Source organism: Aphelocoma coerulescens, chromosome 4 (genome assembly GCF_041296385.1).
Source record: "Aphelocoma coerulescens isolate FSJ_1873_10779 chromosome 4, UR_Acoe_1.0, whole genome shotgun sequence".
Lineage (NCBI taxonomy): Eukaryota > Metazoa > Chordata > Aves > Passeriformes > Corvidae > Aphelocoma > Aphelocoma coerulescens.
In genome coordinates, this window is record NC_091017.1 from 77,666,449 (window position 1) to 77,683,906 (window position 17,458).

At 67.3% G+C, this 17,458-nt stretch overlaps 1 protein-coding gene across 1 annotated transcript; it reads right to left on the reverse strand.

Annotated features, from left to right (window-relative positions):
* Positions 1–2,289: 2,289 nt before the first annotated feature.
* CPXM1 (carboxypeptidase X, M14 family member 1) lies at positions 2,290–12,914 on the reverse strand. Its single transcript, XM_069014877.1, has 14 exons — positions 12,296–12,914; positions 11,986–12,108; positions 11,679–11,788; positions 10,470–10,609; positions 10,300–10,384; positions 9,368–9,518; positions 9,062–9,141; positions 8,816–8,939; positions 7,820–8,016; positions 7,564–7,743; positions 5,107–5,404; positions 4,885–5,024; positions 3,166–3,268; positions 2,290–2,580 (listed from the first exon to the last, which is right to left on the reverse strand). Exons 1-14 carry the CDS (start codon positions 12,912–12,914, stop codon positions 2,330–2,332), a joined length of 2,601 nt encoding a protein of 866 aa, XP_068870978.1. The 3' UTR covers positions 2,290–2,329.
* Positions 12,915–17,458: the final 4,544 nt, after the last annotated feature.

Genomic DNA, 17,458 nt, shown 5'->3' on the forward strand with positions numbered 1-17,458 from the left:
GCAGCAGCAGCTGTGCAGGGCACGGGGGGCCCGGGAAGTGACATGGGGACCCCCTGTTCGCCCCCCCCCCCCCCGCCCCCCAAATCCCGGTGATGGGGCAGCAATGGGTGGCTACGGGCATGGCGGTGAAATGGGGACCACCACTGGCACCCCTTCCCGTGGCCCCAAATCCCCTTCCCACTGCCCAAAAATGGGGTCGCACCACTCCAGCACCCCTAAAATTTGGTCCTAAGTGCCCCAAACGCCTTTCCCCCGACCCTAAATCCCCCTCCCGACCCCCAAAAATGGGTTCCCACCCCTCCAGCACCCCCAACAGGGGCTCTAAACCTCCCCAAACCCCCTCCCCACTCCCTGCGAGGACCCCAACCCCCCTGTTTTTAGGGGCTGCGAATTCCAGCACCCCCAGACCTCACTCCCAACACCCCAAAAACTCCCCCAAAATCCCCCAAATCCCAAAAACCCCACTCCTCGAGCACCTCGAGCGTGGTGTGCTCAGAGAAGCTGTACCCCCCGAAGTACAAACACCCCCCAGCTCGGCGCTCGGGGGGGGGCCCCAACTGGACCTGGGGGTGACCCCCCCTGTCCAGGGTCACCCCAAGGGGCTGCGGAGGTCATCACGGTGACGACCACCCCCCAACCCCTGCCGGAGCCTCCCCGTGGGGCGCCGTGGGGGTCCCGGGGGTGTTGGGGACCCCCGAGGAAGGGCTCAGCCCCGCGTCGAGGACAGGTCTTTATTTCGGGTGGGGGGACAGGCACGGGGGGGATCCCTTGGGCAGCCTGAGATATTGGGGGCACGGTCCCAGCACCCCCGACCCCTTCTCCATGGACACCCCATCCAGCAGCCCCTGGATCCCCACTCCTGACCCTCTCCCGGTGTCCCCAAAGTCCCAACATCCCCCAGTGCCCCCCACCATGGTCCCAGGACCCCCCCCGCACCCTTCCAGTGCCTCCACGGTCCCAGCACTTCCCAGACCCCCACAGTCCAGGCACCCTCTGGACCCCCCCCCCACCCTGGAGACCCCCTCATTGTCCCCACGCTCCCCAGAAGTTCGCAGACCCACCCCCTCAGCACCCTCATGGTCCAGCAGCCCCCAGACCATCCCAGTGGCCCCAGCACCCTGTGGCCACCGCAGGTTGCAGACCCCGGTGGCCCAAGAACCCCCCCAGTATCGCCCCAGTGCTCCCAGTAAGGCCCCGCTGTCCCCGAGCCCCCTCAGCGGCCCCCCAGCCCCGCCCCCTCCGCGCCGCCCACACACCTCGCATCCTATTGGTCCCCGACCCGACAAGCCCCGCCCCTCCATCGCCGGCAGCCAATAGGCGCCCAGAGATTCGAAGAGGGGGCGGGACGAGAGCTCCGGGGGGCGGCGGGGCGGGGCCAGAGGCGCCACCGCCAATGGGGAAGGGGCGGTTGTGTGGTGGGCGGGGCTTACGGGGAACGACCATTTATGGGCAAATGGGGCGGGGCCTACGGGGGGCGCGTCCTAGTGCAGAGTTTCTATTGGCCACCAGGGAATGGGCGGGGCTCGGCGTGTCCATTTATGGGCATAAACGGGGCGTGGCCTAGCGGGGGCGTGGCCTCGCGGTGTTCGCGCGCCGGGCGCCGGGGCGGGATCGAGTCCCGGTCCCGTTCCCGGTGGTCCCGTTCACCCCCGGTTCCCGGTCCCGCTCCCGGTGGTCCCGTTCCCGCCCCGGTTCCCGGTCCCGTTCCCGGTGGTCCCGTTCCCGGTGGTCCCGTTCACCCCCGGTTCCCGGTCCCGCTCCCGGTGGTCCCGTTCCCGGTGGTCCCGTTCACCCCCGGTTCCTGGTCCCGTTCCCGGTGGTCCCGTTCCCGCCCCGGTTCCCGGTCCCGTTCCCGGTGGTCCCATTGCTGCCCCGGTTCCCGGTGGTCCCGTTCCCGGTGGTCCCGTTCCCGCCCCAGTTCCCGGTCCCGTTCTCGGTGGTCCCATTCCCGGTGGTCCCGTTCCCCCCCGGTTCCCGGTCCCGTTCTCGGTGGTCCCATTCCCGCCCCGGTTCCCGGTCCCGTTCCCGGTGGTCCCATTCCCGCCCCGGTTCCCGGTCCTGTTCGCGGTGGTCCCATTCCCGCCCCGGTTCCCGGTCCTGTTCGCGGTGGTCCCGTTCCCCCCCGGTTCCCGGTCCCGTTCGCGATGGTCCCGTTCCCGCCCCAGTTCCCGGTCCCGTTCCCGGTGGTCCCGTTCCCTCCCCGGTTCCCGGTGCCGTTCCCAGCCCCCTCCGCCGCCCCAGGCCCGCAGAGTCGCAGCGGCAGCGCAGCCAGACTTTACTGGGAGCCGTCGCGCCCCCGGCCGAGCCCGCGGCCCCGGGGCCGGCCCGGTCACTGCCCGCGGCCGTGGGCGCGCAGGCGGCGGAGGCGCAGCCGCTGCAGCCGCAGGGCCGGGTCGGGGCCCGGGCGGCTCCTCCCGGGCCGGTGCCGGCCCCGCGCCCGCGCCAGGCGGAAGCTGCACGGGGTGGGCACGTTCTCGAAGTAGACCCGGCACGGCTGCGTGGCCGCCTCGTAGCCCTCGGCCCGCGCCGTCACCTCGTACTCGCCCGGGTTCAGCAGCCGCCAGTAGTCCCCGTCCGAGGCTGCGGCGGGGGCGGGTGTCACGCTCCTGTCCCCCGTCCCTGTCCTCATCCCCAGCCCCATTGCATTCGCACGCCCAGTCCCGTTCTTGTCTCATCCCCGTTCCTGTTCCCATCCCCGATCCCGTTCCCGCTCTAATCCTACTTCCATTGCCATCTGCAACCCCCAATCCCATCCCCCTTCCATCCCTGTCCCCGGTCCCATCCTATTCGTATCCACAACCCCATTCCTGTCCTCAGCCCTTTTCCCAGTCTATTTCCATCCCCACCTGCAATTCCCAATCCCATCCCCAAATCCCATCTCATTATCTCGTTCCTTTCCCTGTCCCCATTCCCATCCCATCCCTATTCCCATCCCAATCCCATTCTTCTCCCCATCCCACCCCCTTTCCCACTCGAATCCTATTTCCATCTCCACCTGCAACCCCAATCCCACCCCTAAATCTCATCCCCTTCCCCATTCCCACCTCCAGCCCTATCCCTGCTCCCAACCCCCTTACTGCCCTTATCCCATCTTCCCTCGCAGCCGGATCCCGTTTCCGCCGCCACCCCAAATCCGGCCCCACTCCCCTCCCGGTGCCCCCGTACCGGTGCGGACGTCGTGGTTGATGCCATCCACGGAGATGATGGCGTTGGGGATCCCCTGCTCGGTGTCGCTGTCCCGAACCACGCCCTTGATCCCGCGGTGCACCTGGAGCCGGGGGGTCCCGGGGGGTCGGGAAGGTGCCACAGGGTGTCCCCAGTGTGTCCCCCCCCCTCCCCAGGGGTCACAGAGACCCCCTCCTGGGGGTTCCCTGTCGCTGACCTGCCCAGGACCCCTCGGTGTCCCCATGGTCCCCCAGCACCTCCAGACCTCCCCCGTTGTCCCGATGAACCCAGCACCCCCCAGACCCCCCACCCTGGACCCCATTCCTCAGTGTCCCCATGGTCCCAGACCCCCCAGTGTCCCCACTGCCCCAGAACCACCTGGACCCCCCCCCAATTCCCCCATTGCCAGAACACCCCTAAATCCCCCATCCCGAACCCCTCTTCCTCGGTGTCCCCGTGATCCCAGCACCCCCTGAGCCCCCCCAATGCCCCCATGAACCCAGCACAGCCCAGGACCCCCATCCTGGACCCCCCTTCTCCAGTGTCCCAATGGCCCAAAGACCCCCAAATCTCCCACTCTGGATCTCCCCGATGTCCCCATGATCCCAGAACCACCTGGATCCCCCCGGTGTCCCCACGATCCCAGAACCACCTGGATCCCCCTGGTGTCCCCATGATCCCAGAACCACCACACCCCCCATCCTGGACCTCCTTCCCCGATGTCCCCACGATCCCAGAACCACCTGGACCCCCTGGTGTCCCCATGATCCCAGAACCACCTGGATCCCCCCGGTGTCCCCATGATCCCAGAACCACCACACCCCCCATCCTGGACCTCCTTCCCCAGTGTCCCCATGATCCCAGAACCACCTGGACCCCCCCAGTGTCCCCATGATCCCAGAACCACCTGGATCCCCTCAGTGTTCCCATGGCCTCAGAACCACCTGGATCCCCCTGGTGTCCCCATGATCCCACAACCACCTGGATCCCCCCAGTGTCCCCATGATCCCAGAACCACCTGGATCCCCTCAGTGTTCCCATGGCCTCAGAACCACCTGGATCCTCCCGATGTCCCCATGATCCCAGAAACACCTGGATCCCCCCAGTGTCCCCATGATCCCAGAACCACCTGGATCCCCCTGGTGTCCCCATGATCCCAGAACCACCTGGATCCCCCCGGTGTCCCCATGATCCCAGAACCACCACACCCCCCCATCCTGGACCTCCTTCCCCGATGTCCCCACGATCCCAGAACCACCACACCCCCCCATCCTGGACCTCCTTCCCCGATGTCCCCACGATCCCAGAACCACCTGGATCCCCCTGGTGTCCCCACGATCCCAGAACCACCTGGATCCCCCCAGTGTCCCCATGATCCCAGAACCACCTGGATCCCCTCAGTGTCCCCGTGGCCCCAGAAGCACCACACCCCCCATCCTGGACCTCCTTCCCCGGTGTCCCCATGATCCCAGAACCACCTGGACCCCCCCAGTGTCCCCATGATCCCAGCACACCCCAGCACCCCCATCCTGGACCCCTTTCCCTGATGTCCCCACGATCCCAGAACCACCTGGACCCCCTTCCCATTGCCCCATTCTCCCAGCACTCCCCAGACCCTCCGGACAGACAGACGGACAGACCCGGGCTTGCTTCGCTCACCCTTGAGCCACTCCCCCCCTGCCCAAACCCCAACCCCGCCGGTGCCACCCCGTGCCCGACCTGCTCCATGAAGAGCAGCAGCGACTCCCGGTTGTTCTCCCACTCCTCGGGCAGCTCGGAGGCGTGCGGGAATTTGTCACAGGACAGCTCCACGGTGATCTCGAAGCAGTTGGTGTGCAGGTAGCTGAAGTCGTTCATACCTGCGCGGGACAGCGGGGCGGTGGCAGAACCAGAAGGGGACAAACGGGGCGACAGAAGGGGCGGCCGAGGCTCCGTACTCACTGCCGGCCACCGTGTGCCAGTTGGCGCCGTTGATGATGTTGCCGAAGCGCGTGAAGTCGTCGTAGTGGCAAGGCCGGCGCTCGCCGCGGGCCATGGCCAGGTTGGCGGTGGCGTAGACGGTGGCCAGCCAGCGGAAGACGCCGTCGTCGGGCGTGGGGGTCAGTTCCTGGGCCTTCCAGTAGGTGCGGGTCATGTCGAAGGGGTAGGTGACCACCAGCTCGCCGCCGTGCAGGTTGGCGCTCAGCACGAACGGGTAGCGCTGCATCCACGCGATCACCGCCCGCGTCTCCGGGGCCACCTGCGCCGTGCCACCGGTGTCACCCGGGCCACCCGGGCCACCTGTCACCTGTGTCACCAGGGCCACCCGGGCCACCCGGGCCACCTGTCACCCGTGTCACCCGGGCCACCCGGGCCACCTGTCACCTGTGTTGCCTGTGTCACCCGTGTCACCCGGGCCACCTGGGCCACCCGGGCCACCCGGGCCACCTGTGTCACCCGTGTCACCTGTGTCACCTCTGTCACCCGTGTCACCAGTGTCACCCGGGCCACCCGGGCCACCTGTCACCCATGTCACCCGTGTCACCTGTGTCACCCGTGCCACCCGTGTCACCTGTCACCTGTGTCACCCAGGCCACCCGGGCCACCTGTCACCTGTGTCACCTGGGCCACCTGTGTCACCTGTGCCACCTGTCACCCGTGTCACCTGTGCCACCCGTGTCACCTGTGTCACCCGTGTCACCCGTGTCACCTGTCACCTGTGTCACCCGTGTCAACTGTCACCCGTGTCACCCGTGTCACCCGTGTCACCTGTGTCACCCGTGTCACCCAGGCCACCCGTGTCACCTGTGCCACCTGTGTCACCTGTCACCTGTGCCACCTGTCACCTGTGTCACCCATGTCACCCGTGTCACCTGGGCCACCTGTCACCTGTGTCACCTGTGTCATCTGTCACCCATGTCACCCGTGCCACCCGTGCCACCTGTGCCACCTGTGCCACCCGTGCCACCTGTCACCCGTGTCACCTGTGTCATCCGTGTCACCTGTGTCACCCGTGTCACCTGTGCCACCTGTCACCCGTGTCACCCGTGCCACCTGTCACCCGTGTCCCCTGTGTCACCTGTGCCACCTGTCACCTGTGCCACCTGTGTCACCCATGTCACCCATGTCACCTGGGCCACCTGTGTTACCTGGGCCACCTGTCACCTGTGTCACCTGTGTCACCTGTCCCCCGTGTCACCTGTCACCCATGCCACCTGTGCCACCGTGCCACCTGTACCACCCGTGTCACCTGTGTCACCCATGTCACCCGTGCCACCCGTGCCACCCGTGCCCGGTCCCAGGCCCTCGTGCTGCTGTTGGCCCCCTGGGATGGGGTGGGGTCCGGCCCCGGTGTGGTCACCCGCGGGTGGGCAGCACCGCGCTGCTGGTGGGGCAGGATTGGGAGGGGTTTGGGGGCGTTTCAAGGGGATTTGGGGGGGTTTGGGGGAGTTTAAGGGGGTTTCACTGCAGCATTGCCGAGAGGGATTTTGGGGGGTTTTAAGGGGGTTTTGGGGGTGTCACTGCAGCATTGCCGAGAGGGATTTTGGGGGGTTTTAAGGGGGTTTTGGGGGTGTCACTGCAGCATTGCCATGAGGGATTTTGGGGGGCTTTAAGGGGGTTTTACCACAGCATTGCCGTGAGGGATTTTAGGGGTTTTAAGGGGGTTTTGGGGGTGTCAGCACAACATTGCCATGAGCAATTTTGGGGAGTTCACTGTGGTGCTGGTGGGGGAGAATTGGGAGGGGGTTTGGGGGGGTTTTGAGGGGGTTTTGAGGGGTTTTAAGGGGTTTTGGTACACCACAGCATTGGTATGAGGGATTTTGGGGGGTTCACTGCGGTGCTGGTGCAGGAGGATGTGGAGGGGTTTTGAGAGGTTTCTGGGGGGATTTAAAGGGGTTTTGAGGGGTTCCAAGGGATTTTGGGGGGTCTCACCACACCACTGCCATGAGGGATTTTGGGGGTTTCACCGCAGTGCTGGTGAGGGAGGATTGGGAGGGGTTTTGGGGGGGTTGCAGGGAGATTTGGGGGGACTTTGAGGGGTTTTGGGGGTCTCATCACAGCACTGACACGAGAGATTTTGGAGGTTTCACTGTGGTGCTGGTGCAGGAGCATGGAGGGGTTTTGGGGGATTTCAGGGGTGTTTTGAGGAGTTTTTGGAGGGTTTTAAGGGGGTTTGGGGGGGTCTCACCACAGCACTGACACGAGAGATTTTGGGGGTTTCCCTGTGGTGCTGGTGCAGGAGCATGGAGGGGTTTTGGGGGGCTCACCACGTCATTGGGGTGGGATGATGGGGTGCAGGAGGGAGGGGGCTCAGGGCTGGTTTTTGGGGTCTCACTGTGACACTGGCACAGGACGAGTGGGTTTCGGGGTCTCCCCGCGGCCCCATCCCGGGAGGATCGGGGCGTTGCGGGGTCTCACCGTGGCGTTGGCGAAGGTGTAGTACTCGGGGATGGGGATGTAGTGGTTGGGGAACTGGTGGGGCACCAGGTCGTTGTCCTCGGCGTCCCACAGCGCCGTGTTCAGGTCGGCAAAGTTGTGGTTGAGGTCGATGCCCTCGTAGGTCCAGCGGCCCATGGCCCATCCCGCCAGCTCCGAGCCCTGCCGGGGACGCCACGGTCACCGGGACGGTCACCGGGACGGCACCGGGGCGGCACCGGGGCGATCCCGGCCCTACCAGCTTGTAGGCGGTCTCGTAGCCGTCGGGGTTCATGGAGGGCAGCAGGTGGATGCGGGTGTCCGTCACCAGCTGCACCACGCGCGGGTTGCCCAGCCGGAATTCCCGGCACAGGAATTCCATCAGGTTCAGCAGCAGCTCCCGGCCCAGCACCTCGTTCCCGTGCATCCCGGCCACGTAGCGGAATTCCGGCTCGCCTGCCCGGGCCGTGGGGACGTGGTTGGGATGGTCTCGGTGGCTGTTCCCCGCCTCCCTGCACCAGCCTGGGCGTCGCTGTGTCCCCATCCTCATCCTACATATCCCCAGTCCCCCCATCCCGCCCCAGTCCGGCTGTCCCCGTACCCCCTGTCCCCACCCTGGCTGTCCCTGGTCACCCTGTCCCCACCCTGGCTGTCCCTGGTCACCCTGTCCCCCCATCCTGCCCCAGTCCGGCTGTCCCAGTACCCCCTGTCCCCACCCTGGCTGTCCCAGTACCCCCTGTCCCCACCCTGGCTGTCCCTGGTCACCCTGTCCCCCCATCCCACCCCAGTCCGGCTGTCCCAGTACCCCCTGTCCCCATCCTGGCTGTCCCTGGTCACCCTGTCCCCCCATCCTGCCCCAGTCCGGCTGTCCCAGTACCCCCTGTCCCCATCCTGGCTGTCCCTGGTCACCCTGTCCCCCCATCCCACCCCAGTCCGGCTGTCCCCGTACCCCCTGTCCCCACCCTGGCTGTCCCCAGCCACTGTTCCCATCCCCATTCTGCACCGCTCTGGGTGTCCCCAGCCACGCTGTCCCCACCCTGGCTGTCACTGTCCCCACCCCATCCCTCGCACACACCAGCCTGGGCATCCCTGGTGACCATCCCCACCCCCCTGAACCATCCAGGGCATTCCCTGTGTCCCCATCCAGATCCTGGGCATCCCCAGCGGTGCTGTCCCCACCCCGTGCCAACCTGGCCACCCCCGGCCACTGTCCCCACGCCCACCCTGTCCCCAGCTGTCCCCCCCCGGCACCCACCGACTTCGTGCTGCCCGGGGTTGTCCGAGATCTCCATCACGTAGAGGCGCAGCCCGCGGGAGCTCTGCCCGATGCTGTACACGCGGGTGATGTCGGGGCACTCCTCGCTCACCCTCCTCATCAGCTGCGGGGCGGAGGCGTCAGGGACACCCCGCGGGGACACCCCGAGGTGGCACAGACCCGCCCCGGGGTGTCCGGGGGGGACACGGAGCCCTGCCCACCCCCGCCGCGGCTCGGGGCTGGCACCTTTCTCATCTCCTTGTAGTTGTGGTGGCGGAAATCCAGCTGCGAGGCGGGCGGCGGCGGCGGGGGCCAGGCGTGGGGGTCTGCGGGGACACCGCGGGGACACCGGGGGGACACCGGGGGGACACCGGGGGGACACCGGGGGGACGCGGTCAGAGCCAGCGAACGGCCCCGGCCGCCACTCCGGCCACAGCGCCGGTGCCGTGCGCGCTGCTGGGGCGGCCTGCGGGGACCCGGGGACGCACCCAGCGGGTCGCCACGGGGCGGGGGACAGCCGCGGCACCCAGCGGGCACCCAGCGGGCACCCACCGGGCACGGGGCAGCCCAGGACCTCGGCCCGCAGGCAGACGGTGCCGTTGGGGAACCAGCTCTGGGGGTTGATGCGCAGGAAGCGCCCCACGAGGGGCGAGGGCAGCAGGTTCAGCACCGGCGTCTCGGGGTCCGTGTTCCCGGGGAACACCTGCAGGGGACACCAGGGGACACGGAGGGGACACGGAGGGGTCAGGGGGACGCGGGGGATGCCCCTAAAGCGGAGCAGACGCGGCCGCGGGGGAGGCAGAGCCCAGATGGGGCCGCGGGGCGCTGCTCTGACCCCAAACCCCCGCCCCACAGGGGGCGGGTCCGCAGGGATGGGTATAGGAACCCCCAAATCTGTTCCTGGCATGGGTGAGGCAGGGAGACCCCCAAACCCGCCCCTGGTACTGCCCCAGCACGGGCACCCCAAGCCCTCCGCAGCTCCAGGCTGCCGTGCCCGCCCCCGGTGCCCACGCGTGTCCCCACGCCGCGCCAGCGGGGCTGGCGGTGCCCAGCCCGGGACAAGCCGCCTTTGTGCCGGGAGGAAGCACGGGAGGGTGCCCGGGGAGGCCAAGGGCAACAGAGCCCGGGCGCGGGGCCAGCTGGCACCGGGAGCCCGGAATGGGCAACCCGGGCTGGTCACCGCTGCCGGTGCGGTTCACCCGGGGTGCTTAATGCCCTCTCCAGCGCGGTTATCCCACCTGGAATGGTTCACCCTTGGAATGCTTATCCCCCCTGGCACAATTAACCCTCCCTGGCATTGTTATCCTGCCAGGCGCAATTAACCCCCCACCCTAATTAACCCACCCACCGTGCTCAATCCCCCTCCCATAATTACAAATGGTTACTGCCCCCCGTCACCGTCACCCCCCCGGTGGCCCCACTCAGTCTGGGGGTGCCATGCCGGGGGTCCCCCTCCCCGTCCCACCCCCCAGCTGGGCACCCACCGCCTCCTCGGTGCCGTTGCGGCTCGGCAGCCACGCGTGGGTGTCATTGCTGACCTGCACCTTGTAGGACGTCACCCAGTCGTACCTGTGGGGCACGGGGGGGGGGCGTCACGGGGTCCCCCGCCATGTCCCCCTCCCTCGCCCACCCCAAATCCCCCTCGGCCCCGTACGTCCAGATGGAGTTGAGGCCCTGGGTGACCACGCCGGTGAAGCGGGTGAGGCGCCGGGCGTCCACCTGCAGCCACTGCTCCGTGTCCTCGTGGCCCGCGCACCAGCCCCCGTCGTAGAAGTCGCCGTCGTAGAGCCCTGACTGCGGGGAGGGGAGGGGACACACACGGGGACACGTCCCCACCGCCCGCGGGGTCCCCGGCGCCGGGGTGGTGGCACCGGGGTGGTGGCACCGCGATGGCGCGGAGCCCTCGAGGGCCCGCGGTGGAGCCCACGGTGGCCACGCAGGAGGGAGGGGATGGGGCCGGGGAGCGCCCGTGACAGCCGTGTGCCATGCGGGGGCCGCGAGCTCGCCACAAACGTGTCACAGACGTGCCACGGACGTGCCACACCTACCCCGCGTTTGCCAGGCGCTTGCCACACTCACAATGCCACGTGCCACGCAGGTGACATCGGAACGTTCCCCGCCAGCCTGGCACACGCCTGGCACACCTCTGGCACGCTCCTGGCACACGCCTGGCACTCCTCGCTCACTTCCGTCACACTCGTGGCACAATCCTGACACACTCGTGGCTCTCCTGGCACTCCTCGCACACCCCTGGCACACCTCTGGCACACCTCTGGCACTCCTCGCACACCCCTGACACTCCTGGCACACTCCTGGCACACGCCTGGCACACTCCTGGCACCCCTGGCACAGCCCTGGCACAGCCCTGGCACACCTCTGGCACTCCTGGCACACCCCTGGCAACCCTGGCACACCCCTGGCACACTCCTGGCACCCCTGGCACACTCCTGGCACTCCTGGCACACCCCTGGCACACCCCTGGCACTCCTCGCACACCCCTGGCACAGCTGGCACACTCCTGGCACACTCCTGGCACACCCCTGGCACTCCTCGCACAGCCCTGGCATACCCCTAGCACCCCTGGCACACCCCTGGCACACCCCTGGCACACTCCTGGCACACCTCTGGCACTCCTCGCACAGTCCTGGCACACCTGGCACAGCCCTGGCACAGCCCTGGCACAGCCCTGGCACACTCCTGGCACAGCCCTGGCACACCCCTGGCACCCCTGGCACACTCCTGGCACACCTGGCACAGCCCTGGCACTCCTGGCACACCCCTGGCACACTCCTGGCACAGCCCTGGCACACCCCTGGCACACTCCTGGCACACTCCTGGCACAGCCCTGGCATCCCGGCCGTACCTGGATGTTGAGGCGGCCGCGGTGCGCGCCCAGCCCGTGCCGCTTGTGGCTGGACGCCCGGAGCTGCGTGTCCAGCACCCGCAGCGACTCCAGCCCCAGGGGGGGGCACGCTGGGGACACAGCGGGGACCGGGGTCACCCGGGGCTCCCCCCCCGCCCCCACGGCTGTCCCCACCCCGCCGGCCCCGCCTCGACACCCCAAGCCCCAGGTGGCCCCCCTGTGCCCCCCAGGTGCCCCCCACGCCAGGGCCGGGTCCGTGTGCAGGTGACGGTGCCCGGTTCCCCCCCCCCGCACCCAGCGCACGTACGGGGCTCCTCCGGAGCGGCCGGAGCCTCCGGCCTCTTCTTCACCACCTTCTTCTTCCTCACCACCTTCTTCCTCACCACCTTCTTCCTCACCACCGCCACCTTCGTCACCTTCGGCGCAGGGGCTGCGAGGGGACGCGGGGGTGCCAGGGAGGGGCGCTGGCAGCACTCACGCAGCCCCCCAGGGTGGGGACACCTCCAGACGCTGGCACCCCATTGCCCCCCTCCCCCATGAGACCCCCCCTCTTGCACACTCAGTCCTTCACCCCCCCCCCCCATCCCAGCCGCCCCCCGAGCCCCCCCAGCTCCTACCTGTGACCGCGGGGTCCCCCTCCCGCAGCCCCCCGCGCCGGGAGGGGCCGGGCCCGGGGGGGGTCCCGCTGGCCCGCACCGGGGGGGCCGTGGTGCCCCTCGGGGGTCCCGTGGGGGTGCCACTCGAGGGAGCAGCCGCGGTGCCCTTCGGGGGGGGTGCCACGCTGGGTTCGGGGGGTCCCGTCGTGGTGCCCTTCGGGGGGGGAGTCTCGCTGCCTTTAGGGGGTCCGCTGGCGATGCCCTTCGTGGGGGACACCCCGCTGGTTTTGGGGGGTCGCGTCACGGTGTCCTTCGTGGGGGACACCCCGCTGGCTCTGGGGGGTCGCGTCACGGTGTCCTTCGTGGGGGACACCCCGCTGGTTTTAGGGGGTCCCGCCGTGGTGTCCTTTCGGGGGGACACCCCGCTGGCTTTGTGGGGTGCGCTGGCGATGCCCTTCGTGGGGGACACCCCGCTGGCCGTGCCCACCCCCGGGGCGCGGGGCCGGCCGGGCTGGGGGGGGGTCGGCAGCCCGCGGGGCCGGGGGGTGGCGCGGGCGGGGGGCGCGGCGCGGGCGGGGGGCGCCGGGGGGCCCAGCAGGAGCAGCAGCAGCAGCAGCGGAGCGAGGGGCGACCCCGGCATGGCCGCGGCCCCGCCGGTCCCTGCCGGTCCCCGCCGGTCCCTGCCCGCTCCTGCCCGTCCCGCTCCCGGCTCCTCCCCGCCCCCGCCCCCTCCCCGCTCGGCCGCGACCCCCGGCCGCTCCCCGCCCGCTTCCTGCCCGGGACCCCCGCCCGCCCCCAGGCACGGCCCCTGCCCGAGAGCCCCGCCTGCCTCTTGCCCGTCCCCCGCCCGGGACCCCCGCCCGGGACCCCCGCCTGTCTCCTGGCCGCCCCCCGCCCGGGACCCCCGGCCGTCCCCTCCCGCCCCGCCCCGTTCAGCGGCCCCGTCCCGCTCCCCGTGTCACCGGACGCCTCGAACGGGGCACATCGGTCCCGCCCGCTCACCTGCGGGCCCTGCCCCGTGTCCCCAGCGCTGTCCCGTCACCGTGTCCCGCTGTCCCCTCAGTGTATCCCCGCTGGCCCCAGCCCCCCGCAGGGTCCCCACTGTGCCATCACCACGTCGGGGACGGGCCCGGGGCTCTGCGGGGGCTCCTCCCGCCGCAGCGGCGGCGTCGCCGGCCGAGCCCGGGGACCCGGGAGGTCCCGGAGTCCGCTGCGGGCGGAGCGGGGCCGAACCCCGCGGCCAGGAGCGGCCCCCGGCCCCGACCCCTCGGGGGTGCCCCGGGTGGGGGCCGGGGGTGCGGGTCTGGGTGCCGGGGGAGGGGTCTGGGTCCTGCCTCTCCCCCCACCCTGCGCGGGGTCTCACACGCGCTCGTTTTCCGCCCCAGAAGAACTTTCCCGGCTCGACTTTTTCCTTCTTTTATTGGGATTTTCTGCCCGCGCGGAGCGGAGCTGGCGCCGGTCCCATCCCTGTCCCTTGTTCTCCATCCCTGCTCCCTCTGGGGGTGTCCCAGAGCCCCGCTGGGCTGGGGAAGGAGCGGGACAGGGTCCGCCGGCTCCGTGGCACCCCGGCATCCTTTGGATCTGCATCACCCGGGGATGCTCCTTTGCCATCCCAGGCTGGCAGCAGGGCACAGCGGGGACAACGTGGCTGGCGCGGGGCCCGCCTGGCACAGAGGACGGAGCATTCCCTGCCCGATTCCAAGGGCTGGATGCTGGGAAGGCTTTTGTTCGGGGCTCAGGCAGCTCCTGCCTTCTGTCGAGGCTCTGGAGAGGGCCCAGGAGGGGCGGCCGTGACTCAGCCCCACGGGACGGCACTTTCGAGGTTTGCAGAGATCCCGGCCCCGCTCCTGGCCCCGTTCCCGGTTTCCCGGGGCCAAAGCACACCCAGCCCCCGATTCGGGCTGCCTCAGCACTGGCCGGGATGTCAGGAATTTCCTGGAGCAGCGCCACGGCTGCGGGGCAGCGTTCCAGCACCGGGGCTGCCAGATGCCGCTTGGAGATGCCTTAAAGGCGCCGTGGCCTTTCCCGGCAGGAATCCCACTGGGAAGAGGCGGCTCCTCAACACCCCACAACCGCAGCGGGGTCGGCAGTGGGGTCAAAGCCACTGGCCGCTCGCCGGGGCTGCAGCTCCAGAAGGTTCCAGATGGTTCCAGAAGGCCCCGCGGTTGGGGCGTCCCTTTGTGATGCGGGAGCTGCTCCGCGCCCGGATCCCGGCGCGACCCCGAAGGGTTCAGGGCCATTCCCAGGAGAGCCCCTCCCTCAGGAGCAGCAGCTCCCGGGATCCCTCTGGAGATGCCCCTGGAGAAGGTGAATCCCGGCTCCCGGCCGGTCCAGGGGCTGCGGGGCCTCTGATCCCGGGAGGGACAGGGGACGTTGGCCATGGAGCAGGAGGAGTGGGAAGCCTCGGGAAGTCCCCGAGGGCTGTGCCAAGGGGGACACGGCCGAGATCCACAGGTACCCCAAGGGCACGGAAAGAGATCCCAAGGGCTGAGCCAGGGGCACACCCATGGATACAAGGATCTGTCCCGATGGTTGGACCTAATCAGCCAAGAGATGTCCCAAATGGAGGAATTCATCAACCAAGAGCTGTCCCAGGGGAAAGCCAGGAGAGACCCGGAACCGTGCCAGGGGCAAGGCAACGGAGACGAGGATCTGTCCCGATGGGAAGAATTCATCAGCCAGGAGTGGTGCCAAGGGGAAGCCAGCAGATCCCAAGAGCGGTGCCAAGGGGAAGCCAGGAGATCCCAAGAGCGGTGCCAAGGGGAAGGCAGCGGATCCCAAGAGCGGTGCCAAGGGGAAGGCAGCAGATCCCAAGAGCGGTGCCAAGGGGAATCCAATGGATCCCAAGAGCGGTGCCAAGGGGAATCCAATGGATCCCAAGAGCGGTGCCAAGGGGAAGGCAGCGGATCCCAAGAGCGGTGCCAAGGGGAATCCAATGGATCCCAAGAGCGGTGCCAAGGGGAAGGCAGCGGATACAAAGACCTGTCCCAGTGGGAAGACTTCATCAGCCACGAGATGTCCCACTGGGAACACCACACTGAGCGAGGGAAAGCCGAGACATCCCCGAAGCAGCGCCAACAGGAAGTCGAGAGAGATCCAGAGCTGTGCCAGGGGGAAGGCAATGGATACAAAAGTGTGTCCCAATGGGAAGCCTTCATCAACCAGGAGATGTCCCAAATGGAGGAATTTATCAACCAGGAGATGTCCCAAAGCAAAGATTTCATGGATCAGGACATGTCCCACACGGAAAACTTCATCGAGCAAGAGCCGTGCCAAGGAAAAGCCAGGAGACACCAAGAACGGTGCCAAGGGAATGCCAACGGATACAAAAGTGTGTCCCAGTGGGAAGACTTCATCTGGCAAGAGATGTCCCAGATGGAAGAATCCATCAGCCAAGAGATGTCCCAGTGGGAAGAATCCATCAGCCAAGAGATGTCCCAGTGGGAAGACTTTACCAACCAAGATCTGTGCCAAGGCAAAGTCAAGAGACACCAAGAATGGTGCAAAGGGAAAGCCAAGGGACACAAAAATTGGTCCCAATGGGAAGACTTCATCTGGCAAGAGATGTCCCACCTGGAAGAATCCATCCACCCAAAGATGTCCCACCTGGAAGAATCCATCCACCCAAAGATGTCCCACCTGGAAGAATCCATCCACCCAGAGATGTCCCACCTGGAAGAATCCATCCACCCAAAGATGTCCCACCTGGAAGAATCCATCCACCCAAAGATGTCCCACCTGGAAGAATCCATCCACCCAGAGATGTCCCACCTGGAAGAATCCATCCACCCAGAGATATCCCACATGGAAGAATCCATCCACCCAGAGATGCCCCACATGGAAGAATCCATCCACCCAGAGATATCCCACATGGAAGAATCCATCCACCCAGAGATGCCCCACATGGAAGAATCCATCAGCCAAGAGATGTCCCACCTGGAAGAATCCATCCACCCAGAGATGCCCCACATGGAAGAATCCATCAGCCAAGAGATGCCCCACCTGGAAGAATCCATCCACCCAGAGATGCCCCACCTGGAAGAATCCATCCACCCAGAGATGCCCCACCTGGAAGAATCCATCAGCCAAGAGATGTCCCACCTGGAAGAATCCATCAGCCAAGAGATGTCCCATGTGGAAGAACTCACCGACCAAGATCCGTGCCAAGAGGAAACCAAGAGACACCAAGAGCAGCGTCAAGGGAATGCCAACGGATACAAAACTCTGTCCCAATGGGAAGCCTTCATCCACCAAGAGATGTCCCAGTGGGAAAGACTTTTTGGGCCAAGAGCTGTGCCAAGGGCCGGCCAACGGAGCAGGGAACACATCCCCGCCCACGCCACCGGTGCCAGGGGGATCAGCGCCCTCCGGCCCTGCCCATCCTGACCTCCGGGGCCTTGCCCACCCCCACGGCTGCTCTCCGGAGCCTGGCACTGATCCCACCTTAGAGAAGTTCAGCATTCCCAAAGAGTTCATCCATGTTTTTCCTTCTGGCCCAGCCCGCTGAAGCCCATGGGGAGAAATGGTTGCCACGTGCTCCCCAAAAAGGCATCGGGAGCCCCAAGTCCCGGCCACGGGAATTAAAGGAATTAAAGGAATTCCTGCTGTGGCTCCGTCGGCTGCTAATGAGCCCCAGGAGGGGTTAAGAGCTCCAGAGGGGTCCCCAAGTTTGGAATGTGACCATGGAATTGAGGGGCCTGGGGCAGGTTGGATGCAGGGCGGGGACTCACGGAATCATGGAATTGTTTGGGTTGGAAAACCCCTCAGAAGCCATCGAGTCCAACTGTCCCCCAGCACTGCCCAGGCCACCACTGACCGTGTCCCCAAGTGCCACATCTGCATCCAGGGATGGGGATTTCACCGCTGCCAGGGCTGGACAGCCCTTCCCAGGAGGAAAATTCCCAATATCCTAAACTTCTATCCCAATTCCCAATAACCTAAACTTCCCCTGGCCCAGCCCGAGGCCGCTCCCTCTCCTCCTGTCCCTGTTCCCTGTGACCAGATCCCGACTCCCACCTGGCTCCAAGATTTCAGGGAGTTGTGCAGAGCCACAAGGTCCCTCCTGATCCCGCTTTTCTCCAGGCTGAGCCCCTTTCCCAGCTCCCTCAGCCTCTCCCAGTGCTCCAGACCCTTTCCCAGCTCCCTCAGCCTCTCCCAGTGCTCCAGACCCTTTCCCAGCTCCCT